The following is a 23,045-nucleotide window of genomic DNA, read 5'->3' as shown; positions in this document are numbered from 1 at the left end:
AGAAACATCAATGATGAGAATCATTGACTGGCTGCCTCATGCATGCCCTTTAGGGGTTGAGCCCACAAACCAGGCATGTGCCCTGACCCTCCTGCTTACTGAACCCTCCTGGTTCATAGGTCGATGCTCAAGCAATGAGCCATGCCAGCGTGGCCACTTTTTTGTTTCTTAATCTAATGAATTTTAAAATGGATACTGAATGATCCTGAAATCAAGATAAACTGAGTTTTAGACTATACCATTCCAGTTGTCTCAAGTGTGCATATCAAGCTAAATATAAGCTGCTTATGGCTAAGGAGGTAACCTCCTTAACCTTGAGGACAGTTGTTGATGATTAAAAACATGTCACATGGGATTCAGAATCACCTCAAAGTAAAGCTACCTACCTTACTGCTCTGTTTCTTAAATTCAGCCTCAAAGATCATTGTATACTCACTGATTCTCTTAAGGGCTGTGGCTAAACCCTGCCACTATGCCAGAGCAACTGAGGATACACAAGACCAATTTAAAAAATGCTTTCTAGGTGTGTGAATTCCTAACCCACACTCATAAACCTGTTAAAATTTTTACTCTTCAGAGCAAATGATATCTAAGTTTTAAATTGAATAGCAAATAATGCTTATACCTAGGGGAACATGCCATCATTACTCACTGTTGACCGTTTCTTCTCACACTCTTGACTATTTTCTTTGAATTAGATTTCAATTTTCTGAAGCTTGCATTATTTAACTAGACACTGCTAACATACAAACAACTAATGTGAAGCTCAAAAGGCCCAAAGCTGTGTTCAATATACTTTTGTGAGCTTTGGTGCTCAGTCTGGAATACATAATGAATGGACACCACTACAGTCATGTTCTACATCCAGATGCCTCTTAGCAAGTAAAATCATGACTTCAAGTCTGACTTATATGATGACATGATTCAATGAAGATGCAAGTATACATCAAATTTACATTTTAAAAAACAAAACACCAAAACCATTTTATTGAAAACTAGTTTTATTTTAAAATTAAGTGCATAGCACTCATCTAACTCCATTGGTGTAGACTTTAGCACCATACTCGCATTTGCATTTAATGTTATAACAGATACATTTTGGTTTGCAGTCTGTATTTGAATAGTGTTTATTTAGTGGACTTTGGTAAAGCCCTTTATACACATCATTAATCTCTTCACAGTACATATTTAATGATGGTCCAGTAATCTCAAAAAAAGAAAAGAAAAGAAAAAGACCTACTTTAAAGACTGACTAATCAATAAGTTAAACAAAACGAAACCCACATAACTCCCCCCACCCACACCTCCCAAAGCTAGCAGTTGTGACTTGAATTCATACTGAAATCTAATGTTTTAAAAATAGTTCTGGTTCTCCAACAACCCCATCCCATCCCACCTTGGGTATGCAGCAATAATATCCAATTATTTTATTCTACCCACCCACCCCCCCCAAAGTAATCCAGTGTTCTTTAGCTTTTTTAAATATAAACTGGGAAAGTGTTATTATAAGTTTTTTAAAAAGGCATATTCTATAACAAGAATGACATTTAAACCAATCAATAAAAGCATTTGACAATACATTAAATTACCATAGGCACCAGTTGTTGTTTCAAGTTGGGATCTCTATCCCAGTATCTTACATTCATAGTATTACTGAGGTAGTTAAAACACTGAAAATTGGACTCCATGTTGCTGGGTTCTGAATGTGAATATGAAAGATATATTCTAATGAACCCACTTTCCCCCAAATAATTCAAGTTCTCTTGAGGTAAGAACTACCAAAATCCAATTAGCAGCCTTCTATAAAGAGGAAAAATTATACTTTCAGAAAACAATTTTCATGCTTGAAAACTGCCATGTAAGTGTTCTTACCTGAGTGGTTTTTAATTTTTTATTTTTGTCTACCCGACTAATAAATCCACATCATGCCCTATGTACTCTATTTATAAAAGTTACCTCTGTTTTAAGGAAAGGACATTCTCTAACAATTCACACTGGCAGAAGCCACCCACCCACACTTATCCACTGGAGCCATCTGGATCAGTTTTTGAGTCCCTTCCCTTCCTAACAGAAACCATTTGGCTTGTTTACTGAGACTCCTGCTGCATACCCACATCTTTGTAAGTTTGTCTTCAATGCATATGTGGCAGTTGCCTACCTGCCATGCAATTTCCCTTCTATTCAAGTGCTATTTAAAACAACAACAAAAAACACCACAAACAAAAAGACACACCTAATTTTCAAATAAGAAAGCTTCCCTCCACCAAATCTCTCTTCTCCCACAGATAAGGGCACAATGTATATGTTTTCAGTTATTACAATAATTTTTTTTTTCTTTTTTTGTGTACTCCCTCCAATCTCTTTACCCTCAAATTGCCCTTGCTATAATGACTTATTATTGCTGTTTTCACTCATTACCAGTATAGTGAAATGTCCCAGGGCAGTTTCTGAGGCCAATCTATTGAAAATCTATTCAGGAGTCCCAGGGCTACTGAAGTTTAGTAATCAATACGTTTGCCTGCTTAAACTGACTAACTAGACACAAAGGTTGCTTATAAACCTGTCTTCCATGTAACAAAGTGCTGCTCTAGCACAACCTGAGAACTACCCTGGCCACATTCACTTAAAAAGAAACCTACAGAACTTTATTCTAGTACTGACATTTTACAATTATGCTTTCCCTTGAAAAAACTTTTTTAGAGTAAAATCAAATCTGAGTATAAATCATTGACTACACTGAGAAATGCAAAATCTATATATGTATTATGAATGTTAGAAACCACCATTTCATTCATTCTATTATAAGCTACAATTATGTTCTCATTTAAAAGTACATCCTAGCAGGAGTATTTTAACCTATGTTATAAAGGTAACTCATATTATAACATTCCCAAAACATGTTGCATTACAGTTAAGTGTTTCCAAGTAGTACAAATTCCCTGAGATAAATGTGTTTTAATTCTAAAGATTTGAGTTTGGTCACTTAGGGGGGGAAAAAACAATTTATGGCCATGATTTTAAGAGATCTACTTCATCCTTAATTTTAGTACATAAATCCAGGTACCTATACTATCTTGTGATATGAAGTTATGTAGAATCATCTAAAATTTATTTTTACTGTACAGATAGGTATAGCAATTCATGAGTTTAAACTTAAGTCAAAAAATCACTTGTAGATCAAGAATACAACTCAAAACTGCAGAATAAAAAAAAAAGGACCTCTTCAAAAAATTAATACTGTAACTTTCCTTCATAAAAAGACTGTTTGGCAAGAACACAGACAACCATTAATCTGACAATATAAGCCAACATTAGGCACAGAGCCCACCACAGGTCAACTCTCAAAACAGCGAAATAGATAGAATCTGTCCAAATTTCTGTTGTATTGAATATTTGTGAAATACTTGGACCATCAGCAGGGGCTTAAATTTTTTGTCATGTAGCTATTTAACAGAATTTGACAAACATTCTGTTCAAGTGTTTGCAGTGTTTGCTTAGTCCTCCCAGGTATTCATGGTGCATTCAAAGGGATATTCAGTCTTCCTGGTGCTGCTATTTGAAGAGTTGTGATGCAATTTGAATCCCTTTAGAGAAGTTTATAAAAAGCTGGCCCACAGCTTCAAGTCACAACTGGGTCAGGTGTTACCGTTACCATCACACAAAATCACCTTTCAAAACATGGAGTAATGCAAGGGAAATGTTCATTTAGCTGATAACTCCGGTTATAAGAAACATTTAGACAGGGCTTAACTTCCACTGGTATTGCCAACGACATCCCAACACCAGTCTGCACATGCCCAAGGCCCTGAACACTAGTCTGGAAGCCAGCAGGACATGTCTGTAGTGTGTAAGATGAGGTGTGTGTGGTAGATACAATCTGCTGACAGCTTGGTTGCTCTGATACAGGATGGCGATACTGCAGTGAGGTCTGATGCGTTTGATGGAGATACTGAGGTTGCTGAAAGTGAACTGGCCGTGAGGGCTGGGAGGTTGTCTGGAACACACTTAGTTGTGCTGGCTGAGGTACTGCTTGTCCTCTTTGTTTGTTTGCTTCTTTCACATCATTATCATGAGCACTACAACATAGATTGAAAGGAAACTGCTAATGTTATTTGAGAAGAATTTATAGAAAGTCATGCACCACCCCCAACTCCTCCACAGCTGACTCCACATACAACACTGCTATGCCTAGAAAGCTGTCACTATAACCATAATTTCAATAACGTGAGACTTTATTTATCCTCTAAGAGCTCCTTCCCTTGGAACTTAGGGAACATGCTGCTGGTAGCTTTAAAGGTTATGTCCAGCTTGGGAGATATATCTACAAAAAGCACTTAACTTTAACTCCTACTTTGGTGACATCCTGGGGCCTAATGATTCAAAGATGTGGTAATGAAGAGCAAGGCAAGATTTGCCTGGACTGATCTCACAATCATAGGCTTGCATCAGAGCAGCTTCTTTCCTTATCATGTACTCAGAATCATACAAGCCATGACATCTACCTGGATAACAGCCAAAAGGGGCTCCCCTTCCACCAAGTATCACTCTTACAATAGCTTGTTCATGGCAGCAAAAGCATCAGAGCAAATACCCTAAACCTCTGTGCATTTGAAAAGTTGCTTTTAAGGCCCCTTATACATGTAGAAAAACATTTATGAGACATTGCAAACACAAGAACAAAGAAGCTTACATCAGTAGCCGTTCAATGCACTGCACTAAGAAATCCCAGGAGTAAGCAGTAAGACGATGAAGTCTTGTAGGCCACGTTGGAGAAAGACGAAGTATAATCCTTGAAGAAGCCACACATGCAGCAGCTACTAAAGAAGGTGCATAATTTAGAAAGGCATAATCTGTGGAGACATCAAAAATGAACTTAAGCAACAGAATACACAAGTCACAAGCTCACAAGTTACTTACTGGCATCCACAATCACTCACCTTGCAAAGACACTTCTAGGAAGTAATCTGCATACTTGGCCATGTAGAGTTTAGTTTTTTCCAAGCAAATCATTGGCCAGCCATCATGAAGATCTGTTTCGTGTACTGCTTCAGAGAGATAATACTCGATGAAATGGGCAGCTGTTGGAAGGCAGAGGTTCCACTGAAAAGTTTCTAATAATAATAGTTCCATATGTAGCAAATTTTGTTTTGTCAATACTAGATTCATATTAGTCATACAACCCAGGCTGTTGAGCTGCTCTAGCTTAGGCACACTATCTTCTTTTTCTTCAAATTTACCTTATAAGAAAAAGGGGGAAAATAGAAAAAATATTAGGCAAATGATCATTATAGATCTAGTCAAATAAATGGAATCTGTTGCCTTTTATTGCAAAGATTTAGACCCAAAGACATTTTTTTCCTACCTTGAGCCAGAACTCTGTGGTTGTTATATTTGTATGTTTTCTCTCCCAGTGCCTCTGTTCCCCTCCCTTCACTCTCCACTAAAAAAACTTGAACATGTAAACATTTTGATCTAAGTCCTACAGTGTTAACGAAAAAAAAAAGTCACATGAATGCCAATAAAAAAAATAACTCTCTAATCTCACCAGCTGTATCTTTTCAGGCCATTTCTTTGGGTAGTTGATGAAAGAGAATTCTTTTATTTGAACAGAAGAAAGTTTAAAGGACTTAATGTCATAGTTATCTGAAATACCTGAAATCAAAAGTAGGTAAGTTTCAAGTGTTGTTATCTCAACATATTTTCAGCACAATCTAAATACCAGAGATAAGTAGAGTGGGGAGGGAGGGGGAAGAAACTGGATGAATACATAACACAAGCATTCTCAGTCCACAATACACACACACACACACACACACACACACACACACACACAAACACTGAATTCAAAACAAAAACCTAGCTAAGTCTTTTGGGGGACACTTTATATGCACTTTTTATCACCTTACTCAAAGCAGAATAGGAGTAAAAACGATCTCATGACAAAACTACATTATTTAAAGGCATTCACTTTTTCCCCCCCCAGGATATACTCATCTTTATGTACAAAGTAAGGAATATAATTCCCTCTCCAGCCCCAGAATAATTTTTTTATAGAATACATACCATCTTACACTTTAATTTCCAAGGAATTGTTTTAACATATATCATTCATTTTAGGCATTTCTAGAGGTCATGGCTGGAAAGAATTCAAACTATCAAGTACTATTAGATTTTCCAGATGCACCAATAGATTAAAAGAGTTGTCTTTAAGTCTCTTTGTTCCACGGTGGTCTACAGAAGAAGGGAAATTATAACTAAAGCCTCCTACCTACCAGTATTTTGCTCTATTTTCTGATAATGTTTAAAAGTCATATTATATTACAACTAGAGGCCCAGAGCACGAATTCATGCATAGGTGGGGTCCCTCGGCCTGGCCAGTGATCAGGGATGATCAGGGCCAGTTGAGCTGGCTGGCTGGGGGGAGGGTCTGAGGGAGTTTGGCTGGCCACAGAAGTTGGCTATATTTGTTCAAGTCAGCTCCTGTGTTGGGCGTCTGTCCCCTGATGGTCAGTGTGCATCATAGCAACTGGTTGACCAGTCGTTTAGTCAACTGATCATAATGGTTGCTTAGGCTTTTATAATCTATATATAGATTTTTCACAATAGCTTTACACTTGTTCAAAATGATAGCTATTAGAATGTTACATATTACATACAAATTTTGTTCTACTATTATAATTTTCCCAATATATTTGGTTGCCTAGGAAATTTTACAATTTTTATTTTATCCATTTAAAAACATGTTTTTAAGAGCTAGAATGACTGTCAAAGCAGTAGAAACTAGATGAGTTTCCTTGTGAAGTTTCTCTTCCAGAAGAGATGGGTTTATACCACACATTGAAGCTGTTACAACAAATGTTAGCTGCCAGGGTCACTCAGTCCAGATGCTTAGTGTACTGAAGCCAGAGGGGTTTGTTCAAGTCAGCCTGCCTTAGGGCTGGGAAAGAAGTCTTACTGACTACCTGGCTCTTTGCTTAGGGAGGGGAAACTAGGATAGAAGCTCTTATCTCCTATGGCAAGAGATTGTATGATAACTTAAAGAAAAAAGCCTAAAAAACTATTCCTCTTCTGCTCCAGAAAATTTGAACTTTAGATCTAAACTACTCAACTAAATACTGTTGCAGATAGAAGTTAATAAGAAAAATATTTTTACATAATTCACTTTTTATAAATTTAGATACTCCTTCCTAATTCAAATCACACAGAGGTGAATCTCACAAGTTTTCCCAATAGCATATACTCAGTACACCTCAAAGCACTAAAAACAATCTTTATGACATAGTCATCTAGCATCATCACTGCATAGAGATACAGGAGAGGAACCCACTGTTCTCAGAATAACAGAGTGGAATTCTTCAGAGTAGAGGGAATGACCTATGAACTTCAGTCCCTTTGGATGAATCATAAGGCTTTCAAAGTGCCTTGCCATTTGTGCAGCAACAACAACATTGGCAGTATACCTCAAAGGAATACTGTAAAATTAATGAGTTTACTTATATCATGCTTGAAGCTCCTTTGAAGAAATTAATATACCATAATTCACTGTTTAATTCAAAGATCAAAATGGTTCATATTATCTAGATTCTAGATCAACCGAAGGACTTGTATACATGCATATAAGTACAACCAATGGACACAAAACTCTGGGGAGGGAGGGGATATGTGGAGGGAGGGAGGGGGGGCAAAAAAAATCAATAAAATATGTAAAACAAAAAAAATAATAAAATAATAAAATAAAATAAATAAAATAAAAAATAAAAATAAAAAATGGTTCATATTATCTACTTGAAACTTTCAACATTGAAAACAACATTGTGTATGATCAAATTCTAGAAACCAAGATAGTGAGGTTACAATTCATTTAAGTAAATTGAGCCAAAATGAAAATGGAAGCTGCAAGATATGCATTTAAATTCCCAAATCTGTACTGCTAGACCAAAGTATTGCACTGGATTATATGAGGACAACAACTACCAGAATAGACAGACTTCTATATTACTAAACATGTATGGGCTTTCTATATTTACAAAGTACTTGGCTATTACAAGTGTGAAAGCCTCTGTATCTTGATTCACAATGTTAAAAATAAACTGCATATACATAAATAACCATACTTTGGCATTTAATTCAGGTGTAAGGTTTTTATTTTTTTAACTTTTTAATTACATATAGGGATATAAATACTCAGATACATGGGTATTAAAGGATTTCAAAGTGTATGGACAGCAACAATGAGTACCTGTATTCATAGCCATAGTTTTTGTTGTGTTGAATGTTATGTGCTTGAATATTTTAAATCTACTTATCCACAAAGCCCACAAAGCTCAGTTTCTTCAATGGAAAGGAAATACCAGAAGCCATGTGATTATATTGATAAAGGCCCCAAACAGGAAGTAAGGGCACAGGAAATTCATGTCTGCTTCCCAGAAAATAAAGAATTAAAGGACACAGAAACAAAATATCAGGTTGTCTTTCCTTTATAGGAATTGTTCAAATCAGCCCTGCATACAAGCATATTTTCAAAGCCAACATGAATGGCAAGTATGTGGTAGTAGGGCAAGGATCTGATGTCACTGTAAGCTCTTCCAACCTATACTGTGTTCTTTTATTATGAAGTAGTGGAAAAGTTACCCATAATATATACTAAAAGTTTTCACAATTTTGTAAGACTATAGAACAATGAATAAATAACAGGAAGAGATAATTCCTGGGGGGTGGGGAAAGAGGTTCTGCTCTCATTAAAAATTAAGATGTAAATCAAATAAACTGAGATATAATTTTTCACCTATCAGATAGTAAAGTAAAAAGCTCTGTCAACCCAGTATTGATGAGCAAGGAGAAGCAAGCACTTGCCACAAATTTTTACTACTAAAAGCCTATACTCTCATTTTTGGCTTCACCTCAACTCCAAAATCACTTCTTAGTTACCCAAGATCTTGAGAAGATTATCAAAAGCTTCATGGCTGAGTCAATGCTCATCACAGAAATCAAGGAAAGCCAGGGTATACATGTCAAGGAGTTAAAATTTGAGAATTTCTCAGGAATAATCAGTCTTTTCTGGAATGAGCCTGAACCATAGGGATCATAAAAGTTTATGGCAGCGTAATCAATGAGATACTAAAGTTTTTGTTTTTTTAGTTCTCACCAGGGTATGCTTTTGCTTTTTAGAGAGAGGAAGTGAGAGAGAAACATCAATGTGAGAAACATCAATTGGCCACTTCCTGTAGACCCCGACCAAGGAATGAACCTGCAACTTAAGTATGTGCCCCAAATGGGAATCAAACCAGCAATGCTTTGGTGTACGGGACAGTGCTTCAACCAACTAAACCATCTGGCCAGGGCTGTGATGCTAACATTTATGTTTCAATTTCCTACCTACTTAAAAAAAAAATTCCTACTTATTTTTAAACATATTACCCCACTTGATTGTCAAGACAACTTTTAAGTAACTGTTTTCCTTTTACAGAGAGATAATCTGAGACTCAAGGGTTGCTAAAATCATGTTGATCTGTGAACCAGGAGGTTGCAATTTGACTCCAGGTCAGGGCACATGCCCAGGTTGTGGGCTCAATTCCCAGTGATGGGTATGTGGAAGGCAGCCGATTGATGATTCTCTTTCATCACTGATGTTTCTCTCTCTCTCTCCCTCTTCCTTCCTCTCTGAGATCAATGAAAAAAAAGAAAAAGAAAAAAAAAATATATATATATATATTAAAAAGGTTGCTGAAATTCATACTGCTGACAAGAGATTAAAACATCACTATAATCCTTGGTCTACAACACTGCATACCACACTCCAAACAGATAATCTGTAGGACTTTTTTTCCTACCGCTAATAGTACAAACACTCATGCATTAGTACCTAGGATTTATAAGCTGTGCTCCATCTTTTACCAACCTATTTAATAACTAGAATCCAACTGTCATCTGTAAACTGTTCTAAACTTTTATACAGCAGGCTGCCCATCCCAAAGCAGGGGGAGGGTGACATACAGAATACAATCATCTATATATATAAAACCCTAATATGCAAATAGACCTAACGGCAGAACCACCGAACAACTGATTGCTATGATGTGCGCTGACCACCAGGGGGTGCATGTGGAATATGGCGGGCGTCGGCAGCAGGCAGCACAGTGTGGAACATGGTGGGCGGCTGCTGCAGTGGGATGGTGGAGCAGGTGATCAGGGCACCAGACCAAGGCAGGGTGCCAGTCACTGTCATCAGGGTGAGCCTCTGGTGGTTACTGAAAATTCTTTGCTCCAGTGCGCTGCAGTCCCACCCAGTGCACCTGCTGCCAGTGCCAGCCTGGTTTGCACCCACTGCCAGCACCAAAGCTGCTGCTCACACCCACTGCCCATGCCTGGCTTGCCAGCCCTAATTGCCTCTCAGGGCTTCTCCACTTCCCCCTGCTCCTAAGGGGCAATGGGGCCCTGCAGCTGCCTCTCACGCCCACTGCTGGCAACCCATTGCTGGTGCTGGCCCTGATCACCCCTGAGCATCGCCCCTGAGGGCTTCTCCACCTTGCCCTGCTCCTGAGGGGTGACTGGGGCAGCAGCTGCCACTCACACCTGCAGATAGTGCTAGCTCCACTTGCACCTACTGCTGGCACTGGCTCCAATTACTCCACATGTCAGCGGGTGCGAGAAGGGCCTGTGCTGTCAGCGCATGGGAGTAGTGGCAGCGGGAGCAAGGCTGCCAGCAGACAGGGACCGGGGCGTGGCAGGAGGGGCTCGGCAGAGCACAGAGACCCACCCCTGTGCCTACTGCAGTCTCGCAGCCCACAGTTCCTTTCAAGGTGCATGAATTCATACACTGGGACCTTAGTTATTTGAATAAAGTTTGTGATAATTAACTTCAAAACTGCAATTAGTATCCAAATGTAAGAAGATAGAGTGTAATAATGTAAGAAACACTAGAATGAACTCCATAAATATAAAGCAGATCAGGTACTGAAAATAGGCTACTAGTTTATAAGCATCCTAAGCATTTCTGCTGTAGTAAAGTTACAGACTGGAGTAGGGAGAGATTGCAGGTAGCTTCTAAGAGCCATCTTCTTTGATTCCTTGTATAGAACCAACAGCTTGAACTCTTTTGAGCACTGCCTAGTTGGGAGAGGATGAGACTCTGGGGGATACCTATCTCACTCTCCAGTGGAGAGGAATAATATAAAATCAATTTCTCTCTCTCAGGGAGAGGGGTTAGTAGGTATTAATAGATTAAAGGAATGAGGTAATCAACTCTTTTAGTAATAGGTAATAAACAATTCATATTTGAACCACAGCAAATATAAATCCTAAAGCCTAACTCCTTGAAAATAAGCAAAAGGCAACTATATATTACCATGTAAATCAATCTTCAATAAAATAAATTGATCATGACACTTTATTTTATTTTATTTTTTTAGATGTACCACAGGTTTTATTTATTTTTTCTATTTTTTTTAAAACATTTATTTATTTTTACATATTTTATTGATTTTTCTCCCCTCCCTCCCTCCCACACATCCCCTTGATCATGATACTTTAAACTAACAGTAATAGACAATTTAAAAACAGGAACAATTTGAAAACTCCATTCCAACTGAACTAAGATGGTGCACAAATAAAGTATCCTTTCTCCAAATTGTGAAAATTACAGGAACTTGCAACCAATCCCAAGCACTGCATGGAGGCCAGAATTCTTACTCGATTATTCAACTAGTATACTCACTAGTATAAACTTTGGTACTAACATGTTGTTTATGTATATCAACTTTCATATTCCTCAATTCATTCAGTATGTTACCAGTAAGTAAAGTTTAGTCACAAATATAAGTTGGTTTATCAACTGACTAAGCATCATACATAATTTTACAGTCCACCAAGAGGAGTCTCCGACTTGGCCAGACCACACTTAAAGAACTGGAGGCACAGAGAAGGCGGGGCTTGATAGTGTTAAAGTAGGCAAAAATTTATTTTTCATTAATGATCCCAAATTTTAAAAATACTCTAACTTGCATGTGTGATTTCTAGTGTGTCTCTACTATAAACTGAGCCCCTAATAATTATTACTAACATTAGTAGCATAACAAGAAACCATCTCATTTGTAGACTCTAACATATCTGATATGCCAAGTATAGGTTTTTCCAATTCTATGTAAACTATTAAACCACAAAAGGCTTCACAGCCAGTGATGAAACATAAAAATTGTATGCATGATTGCTTATGAAACCTTAATTAAAGGTAAATTAAAGGTTAATTATAAATATACAAGCATTTCTTCGCTGGCTTTCTGGGTGAGGAGTAGCAGATCAATAGATTAAAGGATAAATGTAGATTTTTCAGGAAGGAGATAGTATTCTGGTAGAATTTGGCTCAAAGTAATTGGGAATAGGGTTGGAAGATGGGACTTGAAAGGTGGCTGGGTCCAGATGAAATGTTCAAAGTAGTTTCTTCCTTAATCAACAGGCAGTGGGAAGTCTTCACTAGGCCTGTGTTTATTTACATTCAGCTTGGTCCACAAAGGACTTGAAATAATTTATAAAAAGACCTTCAAGGAGACTAAATAGTTAAGGTCATTAGCTCAAAGGAAGAATTAGGGTAGGAAAATAAAGCATGAGAAAAAATACCAGAAATAATACCACAGAGGCCTACATTTGGATTTAAGTTTATTTACAGTAAAAGCACCAAGATGTTTTAGAAATAACGCAGTATGGGGAATGCTCTTTAGAGAGCAGCCACAATATATCCCAAACCCTGAAGTGGGGGTTAAAGACAAAGGCAGCAGATTTTTCTAAATACTATTTTGAACTGGGGCTTAGATTTCTACTATAATTACTTAAATAATATATAAACTACATAATAGATTCAACTCCAATATCTAGTACAATCTTCTCACATTAGTAAAAGAAGAAAAACTCCATTTCAATTCCTTTACTCATCCTCTTTCTCTTCAGTTGGAGTACTAACAAACAATGAAACGAGTTATAGGAAGATGTTAAGAGAAAGAGGTACCAAAAAGCCCAATGAGCACATTTTGCATTGGGTAACAAGCATGGCTATATCAGAATCCACATTGGATAACAAGCATGGCTATATCAGATTCCATATTGCTTATGCCATAGTTCTACCTATGGCATAAGCAAAGGTGTCCACATGTATAGCAGCTGCATATGAACCTTCAGTTCTTTAAGCTACTTATTATACAATCAGAAGATATTCTAACAATAGAAGAAGAAGGTACCTTTTAGACAGAGTTTCTCAACCTCAGCTCCATTGGCATTCTGGGCCAGATGATTCTTTGTTTTGGGGTAGTGTCCCACCGCTACCCACTGGATATTAGTAGCATCCTTTCAGGTTGTGACAACCAAAACCATTTCCACACATTGCCAAGAATCCCTGTGGGGCACAATTACTCCTGTATGAAAACTACTGCTTTAAGACAATGGTTCTCAAATGGAAAGGTACATCAGAATCATCTTTGGAACTTTTCAAAAAGTTAAAAAATTCCTCGGCCTCATGTTGATTCTGGAGTGGCCTAGATATTTATTTCAGAATCTGCAGGATGTATGGCTTAGGCACATAGGTATGTTTTTAAAAGACTCCAGAGCCACATTTTGATATCTAAGAATCATTGTCTCAAGGAGAACTTTCAACACCAAAATTTCTGATAGTCATAAGCTGGAATAAATGGAATTTGGTGATACTTTACTGAGTCCTACATAAATTCATTTCATTTTTATAAACAATATAAATTTCCAATCATGTGCATCAGATTCATACTTACTTGCCAGAAGCAGACAGGAAAGTGCAACTAAATGAAGCTGCTGGATAGAGATGTCATATCGATCCATAAATAGGTCCAGCAAATAGACAGCAAGATGTCGGGCAGAAGGGCAGAGGGTGAAGCGATTGCTCACAATGGCAATCAAGTCAGCAAAATACCTTCTGAGACTTAGTTGTGGGGACTGGCCTTTGTAGGAGGGTAACTTCAGCTCCTAAATTAGGAGGAACAACATTTAGTTAAAAAACAGTAGTAGAAATGCAAAGATGACTTTTCCCACAATGCAAAAATGACTTTCCCCAATATATTAGTGTTACTTGAATGAAACACAAAAATGAAAGCACACTTTTCTTGAATGAAACACAAAAATGAAAAAGTTGAGTGGAAGAATAATGAATGGCATTTAAAAAATTTAAACCAAACTTTTCTCCTTATCCTTAATCACCCCTGACATGACCAGTTATAGGTGTTTCTTGGATTACAAAATAGATGTATTTAAGTAAAATTTTTAATAAGGAAATCCTATTTTCCCTAATGGCTGTTTTCAGAAAAACATCCTTACCCAAAACCCAACGATACCACACACATTCCCTCCAGAAAGCTCAGAACTTTTTGTTAGAAGGTAACAGATAAGGGGACATAATGCTAGTATGCCACATATATATTATACTTGCAGGGATGTGAAAGGCAGAGACCAGTATCCATCCACTAGTCTCTTCTAATCATGCTTCCCTTTCAGCAGTTTTATGATCTCCCTTTGCTATCATCCTCTCATACACCTAAAATTTTCTCCATTACCACTGTTCAATCTCAGAATTAAATGAACTTGTTTTTAAAAATTAGAAAAATTCTATTCTATTAAAGTATTTCTAGAACACAGAGAAAGATGTCAAGTTTCTAAGTTTATTTTATGAGATGAGCACAATACCAATACTAAACCTAATAGGTATCATTAGAGAAGTAACATGGGTATGATCCCAAAAGCATAGAAAAAAAAAAAAAAAAAGATAAATTACACTTCATCAAAATTAAAAACTTTTGTGCATTAAAGGAAACTATTAATAAAGTGAAAAGGCAACCCACAGAATGGGAGAAAATATTTGCAAATCATATATCTGATAAGGGGTTAATATCCAGATTATATAAATAACTCTTTTTATAGGTGCAACTCAATTCAACAGCAAAAAACAAATAACTTAATTAAAAAGTAGGCAAAAGAACGAAATAAACATTTCTCCAATAGGCACATATAAAGATACTCAACATATGTCTCTCTCACATCGATGTTTCTTTTCTCTCCCTTTCCCTTCCTCTCTGTCTAGAAATCAATGGGGGGGAGTGGGAGGGTTGCACTCTTCCCCCTCCCCACGGGCGCGTCTGTGCTGTGAGAGTCTTTCCCTTTCCCATGTGGGAGTCTGTACTTGTTCTTCAATAAATTTTCACCTTTGCTTAAATAAATAAACAAACAAACAAATAAAAATCAATGGGAAAAATATCCTCCAGTGAGGATTAACAAAAATAAAGATGCTCAATGTCACAAATACTTAGGAAAATGCATATAAAAACCATTATGAGATACCACTCACACCCATTAGAAATGCTATTATAAAAAGAAACAAAAACAAAAAACAAATAACAACAACAACAAAAAAACACAGAAAATAAATACTGACAAGAATGTGGAGAAATTAGAACCCTGGAGTATAGTGGGAATCAAAACTGTGCAGCCACTATAAATAACAGTATTATAATTCCCCCCCAAAATTAATGTAGGATTACCATATGGCCCAGCAATTCCACTTTTAGGTATATACCAAAATATTTTAAAGTAGGTAGGGACTCAGATAGTTGTACAACCATGCTCACAACAGCCAAAAGGTGGAAACAAACAACCCAAGTGTCCAACAACTACTGAACGAATAAACAAAACATGGGCCCTGACTGGGCAGCTCAGTTAGAGCGCCATCCCGATACACCAAGGCTGTGGTTTTGATCCCTGGTCAGGGCACATACAAGAATCAACCAATGAATGCATAAATAAGTGGAACAACAAATCAATGTTTTCTCTTTCCCCCTTCATCTCTCTCTTAAAACAGAATAAACAAAATAAAAACAACAAAAGTGAAGTATATACATCAATGGATTATCTTAAAAAGAAATAAAATTCTGATATACAGTACAGTACAGATGAACCTTAGAGATAGCATACTAAGTGAAATAAGCCAGACAAAAAAGGACAAAGACTGTATACCGTATTTTTCGGACCATAAGACACACTTTTTTCCCCCCAGAAGTGGGGGGAAAAAGTCCCTGCGTCTTATGGTCCAAATATAGCCTACACATATACTTTAAAAAAAAAGTTTTTTACTTGCCCGGCTCTGTGTGGTCTCTGTGTGCTTGCCCGGCTCTAAAATGGTTCTAAATGCTGCTGTTTACTTTACAGGGTTGATTACATGTGTTTATGACTGTGATGTTGGGTTTTAATGCACATAAAATATTTTAGGACACTATTTGTTTCAGAATCTTTTTTTCTTCATTTCCCTTCTCTAAAAACTGGTGTGTCTTATGGTCCGGAGCGTCTTATGGTCCGAAAAATACGGTAATTCCACTTGTATGTTCAATCTTTGAACCTTTGTAGGTTCAATCTCAGGTCAGGGCACCTATAAGAAGTAGCCAATAGTGCATAAAAAGGTGGAATAGCATGATAAGTGCATAAAAAGGTGAAATATCAAGTTCATATTTCTTTTTCTCTCTTTCCCTTCCTCTTTCTAATATCAATAAACGCACGCACACACAAATGGAAAAAAAATAAAATAAAGGGAAATAAACTCACAAAAATGAAGTTATATGTCAATCTAATTAATAAGATAAAAATTTAGATAAAATATTAAATGTGTGCTTGCTTCAGCAGTACATATACTAAAATTGGAATGATACAGAAAAGATTAGCATGGAGTGATACAGAGATTAGAAAGGATGACATGCAAATACATGGATCTCCAGAGAATTATGCTGAGTGAATAGAGCCAATTTCAAAAGGTCACATACTGTATAATTCCATTTATATAACTAACATTCCTGACATGACAAAACTATAGAAATGAAGAAGAGATTAGTGGTTGCCAGGAGTTAAGGGGAGGGGAAATGTGGGTGGCAGGGAAAATGGCATGGCTATAAAAGGATAACACAAGAGAACACTGTGGTGATAGAAAATATTCTGTATCTTGACTATATCAACATCAATATCCTGGCTGTGATAACTATACTATAGTTTTACAAGATGTTACCACTGGAGGAACGAGGTAAAGGATATAGGGGATCTCCCTGTACTATTTCAACTATATGTGAACCTAAAATTATCTCAAAATAAAAGTGTAATTAGAAAAAAGCTTGCTGTCCATCAATAGGTAACTGGTTACATAAACTATGGGACATCGATTCAATATGCAGACATTAAACTAAAAGGCAATAGACTTGTATGTGTTGATATGGAAATTTTTTTAAAAATTGATTTCAGAAAGGAGGGGAGAGGGACAGCGAGATAGAAACATCAACGATGAGAGAAAATCTCTGGTTGGCTGCATCCTACACGCCCCCTAGTGGGGGCTGAGCCAGCGACCCAGGCATGTACCCTTAATGGAAATTGAACTCAGAACCCCTCAGAACGCAGGCCAATGTTCTATCTCACTGAGTCAAGCTGGCTAGAGTAAATATGGAAAAATTTGATACAGTGAGTGAGGATAGGTGGCAAGAAGGTATAGAACAGTGATTATATATTAGATCTGTTCTATCAACAACAAAAATAATTTATTTGCAAATATGCTAATTTATTTGGTATCTTTTCAAGAAAAACAAAACATGTTAATAGTGGTAACCTTAGATCAGGAAATAGTGAGGATTGGGGTACACTCACTTTACTCCTTATACTATCCAAAGTATTTTTTAACCATATGCATATATTATATAAAATTTTTAAAAATTTAGTAGTAGTTAATTGGGACACAGGCTAATGGACAATTTTATTTTATTACCATAGAATTGTATACAGAAACCCACAGAACTCCATCAACTAATGTCTTCCTAATAAATTCAACAAAAAATTAAATTTAAAAAAGAGAAATAAGAAATATTACTACATATTTTGAAGACATAAAGAAAAATAAAATACTAACTCTATATTAATAAATGCAACAACTTTGATGAAACAAACCAATGGGCCATTTTATGTTTTTAATTTCTATATAAGTGATAAAAAGCACAAATGCTACGGGAGAAAGAAAAAAGATTGGCTTAGGCTGGCTTGGCTCTTTGAAGATAAAAATAAAAAATTAAATTTTTCCAAATCAAGGGATTTCTTATGTAGCCCTTCCGGTTTTCCTTTTCTCCTTTACCATTTCTATAGATCTTTACAATGGTGTAAATGGGTTACTGTTTCAAACTTCACCCATCTTTGCTGTCATCACATGACACTAATTGAGCATTATCCATGTAACAGATACTGTGCTAAAACCCCTTGGATACAAGCTGGAAAACGGTCTCAAGCCTCTCTCTAGTAGGTGAGCCAAAATACAGAGATTAGAATATGATATATAATCACAGGGTATTAAAGGAACACTGAGGTGAGAGATCTAACTCCACTCACAGGGTGGGTTGTTGGGGGAAAAACAAAGCCAGAATAGTTTTTCTGCAAAAGAGGCCTAAACAAGGTCTTAAAAACTCACTGGGAAACAGCTGGAAAACACTGGTGGACTTTATCTTTACTTATGTTAAAACAAAGACAAAACAAAGGCAAACAAAGGGTCATTAATTGGAAATTTTAAAAAATGTGTCCAATATATTCTCTTTTTATGATTTTAAATGGTAAAGTATAAGTGCTTACTAGATAGCTGTCAGATTTAATTATCTTTTTCCAGGTATTGTAGTTGTACAAGCATGAGAAAATAACCTATGCTTCTCTCAACTTACAAGTTTTTTCTGTGTATTCCTGATTCCCTAGAACTGAACACTCTTGTTTCTACCTGCTTCTCAGGATCCCATGGGTCCACCTGTCATCTCCATCTCCAGTACTCATCAGCTCACCATCCCAAGGACCACCCCCTTCCAAGAATGAGTTAACTTCCAGCCAGGATGGAAAATAAAGGAATAGAAGAAATACTCACAAGTGTTAAGTATAAGTCTGGGGATGGTTTCTTACAAAGCTTAGCATTGCTTCTATCTACCATAAAGGATCCTAAAAATTCTCCCCAAAGCATAGCAAAGCAAATGAGAAGAAAATGACAGCTACTTTGTAAGGGGGGAGGGGTGATTACATGGAGGATACAAAAACAGTATAGCTGGCATTTTTATTCCTTCTTAGTAGATATGCTAGTCACAAACCTTGCATGTAAACATCTTTCATAGTGTCCAAATGGCAACTGCCCAAAGGAAGACCTAAATTCTGATACTTTGAATTATATGAGACTCCATAAAGTCAGGAATCATGTCTGCTTTATTCACTGTTACCACTTTAACACCTGGCATAGCACCTTGAACATGGTAGGCTCTCAAATATTGTAAATAAATAAGCATATGATTATCCAACTAAATCACTTAATTAACAGCCTAGAATTAACATGTATTTGTTCAATAAGAAAAGTCATTTTAACTTTTCTTGACCTTAGTGTATTACTAACAGCGGTCTCTCCAGTTCCTCATGTTCAAGTTTTACTGATACTGGTAAGTTCTTTATAAAGTGTAACTGCTGTGTGAAATCATAACATGTGGCTTAAAAAATGCTTTAAGATAAAAATAAAGCTAATCCAGGGCAGCATGACACAAGTGGCTCAAGATAACTTTCAATGGCATTCCTGCACTATCTTGTCCTTTGATAGTTCAGAAGCAACTTTAGCACAGTTATGTCTTATTCCTTAGATCTTCGCCAGAGCTTAATACACAAGAGCATTCAACAAATTTACTGGGGGGAGTGTGTGTGTGTGTGTGGGGGGGGGGGGGGAATCCACTTTCAATCTCAAACTGGTAAACTTAATGCAGGTAATCACTCAGAATTAAAATTACACAAAAAATACAAGAATAAAAAACTAATGGAAATAACCAAGAAAAATATTTTAAATTTCGTGTCATTAAAAAAATATGTAATTAATGTCACCATATACCAGAGTGATAAAGAGCTAATACTTAGAAAAGAAAAACATTTAAAACTGAAAGACATCTAAAAAAAAAAAAAAAAAAAAAGTATCAGGACAATTTTCAAAGTGAGAAACCTGCAATTCTCTTAACATTCCAGAGAACTGTTCCCATGGTTGAGACTTTTCTGTGGTAGGACCCCTTATAGGACTAGGGTGTATATACTGTCTAATAAGTGGTATTTAGAAACCTCAGTAATTAAAAAGGGCACAATTGTAGCAATTTAAGTCAAAATTAGGTTTGCTAATTCTATTCAATCTGGTTTAAATAATCAAGACATAAATTATCATTTCTGGATCTCTCAATCCAACAGTCAACATCCTTTTTATTAGAGTCAGCTGTTTTGCTTCTTTCTAATTTTCTATACCGCATGAATGGCTCCTCTATTCATGATGAAAATGATGCAAATTAGAGGTAATTTTGGATCTGGTCTCTCTTCTGGTTATCAAAGAGGCAAAGCTGGCCCATTAAACTGAGATGTGACATAAAAAGTAAAATTGTTGCTTCAGAACAACAAAACACTGCATTGTGCCAGAAATGTGTCTCTTTCCCCCCCAATATACTATTAAGTACACGAGGTCTACTTTCTGCCCTTGACATTTGCTGGGAACAGTAGCTAACTCCTTCTATCTTAAGGCTTTTTGTACAGCCCCAAATCTTGGGGTGGGAGGGTGGGTAGAGAATAATAACAATTATCACTTTCTTAGTGCTTACTATAGTATGCCAATTACTGTTCCAACGGTACATTATCAACTCATTTAATTTTACAATCATCTCAGAAGACACTATCCTATTATAATTCATTTTACAGATGGGAAAATTGGGAAACAGAAAAACTAACTTGTCCAAAGTCTCGCAGCAAGCTAGTGGAAAGACTGGGGAATTATTAATGTACAAAATGTGACATTACACACAGCTGCATACAAAAGCAACTATAGGACAAGGAAGACTGTTCTGCCCCATAAAATGATGTCTGCTGGCTTTTTAAGTATAATATGAAATCCTTGTTCCATCTGGAAACATCAGAATGTCTCTTCACACCTTCTCTCTCCCAACCTCACACACACACACACACACTCCACCCCACGCCCCTCATGGAAGTTGCAGGTTCTTCTGACACGCAGGGAAGCCAAGAAGCTAATTAAGCTTGAGCAAATAAGCAAGCTCGCCTCTTCTGCTCTGGGAAACTAGTGGTGAAAGAACCTGACTTTCCAGGGAGCTGAGATTCATACTAACACCAAGTACCAAGAGGAAAGGTGTAGCATCAAGGTTACCTTGTACCGAAGGGCTTGGTGAATATCAGCAGCCAGCTGTCCCCGCCACCACTGCCCCTCCAGCTCCATGGGACCGGGCGGCGCGCCTGGCCAGACGAGGCAACTTCAGTCTGCAAGACAGACAGACCCCAGACGGTCACTGCCAGCTCCCTCCGGACGACCCCGCGGCCCCACCCGGAGGGGTGTGACCTCAGGCCACCCTAAGTGTCTGCTCCCCTCCACCTGCCTCATCCCAAAGCCAGCAGGTTCAAACCCACTCCCTGCCACCGCCGCACGGGGGGCTGAGCTCCCCAGTCCGAAGGCACTGGCTTATTCCGAAAACCGACCGGGCACTTGGGTGTCGGGAAAATGAGACTAACTGGGGCCTGGGGCCCGAGTCCCTCTCCCCCCACCCCCCTCCACGTGGACCCGGGTGCGAGCTGGAAAAGGAGCGGCTCCGGGCTCCCCGAGTCTGGGGGTCGAGTGCGCCCCGAGGAGCGGAGAGACCTGACACCCGTCACAGCCCACTGAAGGTGGAAACCGCCCGCGGAGGAGCCCGGAGGCGGAGGCTGCCCAGCGCCGGGTCCCGGCTGCCGACGGCCGGGCGCTCGCTCCTCCCCGGAGGCTCCCCGCGGCCCGGCCCGCACCAGGCCGCCTTCTCCCCGTCCCGAGGGGCGCACGGTGTCGCGCGGCCCCCGAAAGGCGAACAAAAGGCCGAGCCGGACGGGTGTGGGGTCCGGCGCCCAGCCCAGGCCCGCCGGTCCCGCGGCGGCCTCCCTTACCCGGAACCGAGGCCCTCACAGCCCCAGCCCCGCCGGCGTGCGGGGGACGCCGGCCCCGCTCATGATGCTGCAGACAGTCGGCCGCGAAGCGCCGGCCTCAGCTCGGACCCAGCGCCCGGGCGCTCCTCGCACCGCCCATTGTTAAAGGACCGGCTGGCGGCTCCGCGTACAAAGCCAGCGCGGGGGCACCGCGGCCCGCCGCGGCCAATCCCGTCTCGCGATACAGCGGGGTCACCCCGAGCCGTCCAATCGGCGGCCGGCCGGGCCCAGGTGCAGCGCCGGGCGCCGGCTCGGCTGCCGGGGTCGCGCGCTCGCAGCGGCGTCCCCGGCCGGCCCGGCACGACCCCGCGCCCCGCACGGTCCGAGAAGCCTGCCGGCGGGGTGGGCAGAGGTAGGAAGAGAGCACCCACCGGGGAAGGTAGAACGTTGGCCCATCTTTCGGACGGCCAGTCCAGTCATGCCGCTCACCTGCAGAGAACCGTGGATGGCTCCTCATTCTGGCAGAGTGATGGCCAAGCCTCCGGTTGGCGTTTCAAACCTCTCACAGGCCCCCTGGTCGGGGTGGCTCCGTGGGTAGAGCGTGGATCCGAGCACCAGAGGGTCCCGGGTTGGTCAAGGGCATGTATGTGGGTTCCAAGTTCAACCCCCCAGCCCCGCACCCCAGTCAGGGCGCTTGCGGTAGGCAACCAATTGCTGTGTGTCTTCCAGATGTTATTCTCTGTCTGTCATCTCTCCCCCCTGCCCCTCCCCGCCCTTTCCACTGTCTCCAAAATCAATGGAGAAGAAATCCTCCGGTGAGGATGAACCCAAAAACCAGCAACAACAAATCCTTACAGCATGGATTCAGAATGCCTCATCTCACAACAGTCCCTTACATCCTATGGACTGCTTAGCGGAATTACCCACTCCTCCATGTGCTTTTGTCATTTCGAAAGTCCCGAAAGCTTTTTCTCTTGCCAAACTCTGCTGTCTTTTAAATTCCACCTTAAAACCTACTCCTTCTTCTAGAAACCTAAATAATCTCTTCCCCTAGCTTATTTCCTTTGCTTTAGAGACTCCTA

The 23,045-nt window shown here is 39.1% G+C and overlaps 1 protein-coding gene across 3 annotated transcripts; it reads right to left on the bottom strand.

The window, feature by feature from the left end:
• Window positions 1-983: 983 nt before the first annotated feature.
• On the bottom strand, window positions 984-22,127 carry CCNJ (cyclin J). 3 transcript variants are annotated; one of them, XM_036438682.2, is made up of 6 exons: window positions 21,985-22,127; window positions 21,224-21,333; window positions 13,770-13,980; window positions 4,938-5,237; window positions 4,691-4,850; window positions 984-4,076 (listed from the first exon to the last, which is right to left on the bottom strand). In XM_036438682.2, the coding sequence occupies exons 2-6, from the start codon at window positions 21,290-21,292 to the stop codon at window positions 3,665-3,667; spliced, it is 1,152 nt and encodes a 383-aa protein (XP_036294575.1). In that variant the 5' UTR covers window positions 21,293-21,333; window positions 21,985-22,127; the 3' UTR covers window positions 984-3,664. The 3 variants fall into 3 exon arrangements, with proteins under 3 accessions (XP_036294575.1, XP_036294577.1, XP_036294578.1); XM_036438684.2 differs by having other exon boundaries at window positions 4,691-4,817; XM_036438685.2 differs by having other exon boundaries at window positions 4,691-4,814.
• Window positions 22,128-23,045: the final 918 nt, after the last annotated feature.

This window comes from Pipistrellus kuhlii, unplaced genomic scaffold, assembly GCF_014108245.1.
Source record: "Pipistrellus kuhlii isolate mPipKuh1 unplaced genomic scaffold, mPipKuh1.p scaffold_m20_p_15, whole genome shotgun sequence".
In the NCBI taxonomy this organism is placed as follows: domain Eukaryota; kingdom Metazoa; phylum Chordata; class Mammalia; order Chiroptera; family Vespertilionidae; genus Pipistrellus; species Pipistrellus kuhlii.
This window is presented reverse-complemented; position numbering and strand designations above follow the sequence as displayed.

Coding starts and splice junctions, on each gene's coding strand:
- CCNJ (XM_036438682.2), bottom strand. CDS start 21,292: ATGGAGCTGGAGGGGCAGTGGTGGCGGGGACAGCTGGCTGCTGATATT. Junction 13,981..21,223: donor ACCAAGCCCTTCGGTACAAG/GTAACCTTGATG, acceptor CTCCTAATTTAG/GAGCTGAAGTTACCCTCCTA. Junction 5,238..13,769: donor TTCCTGTCTGCTTCTGGCAA/GTAAGTATGAAT, acceptor TTTTCTTATAAG/GTAAATTTGAAGAAAAAGAA.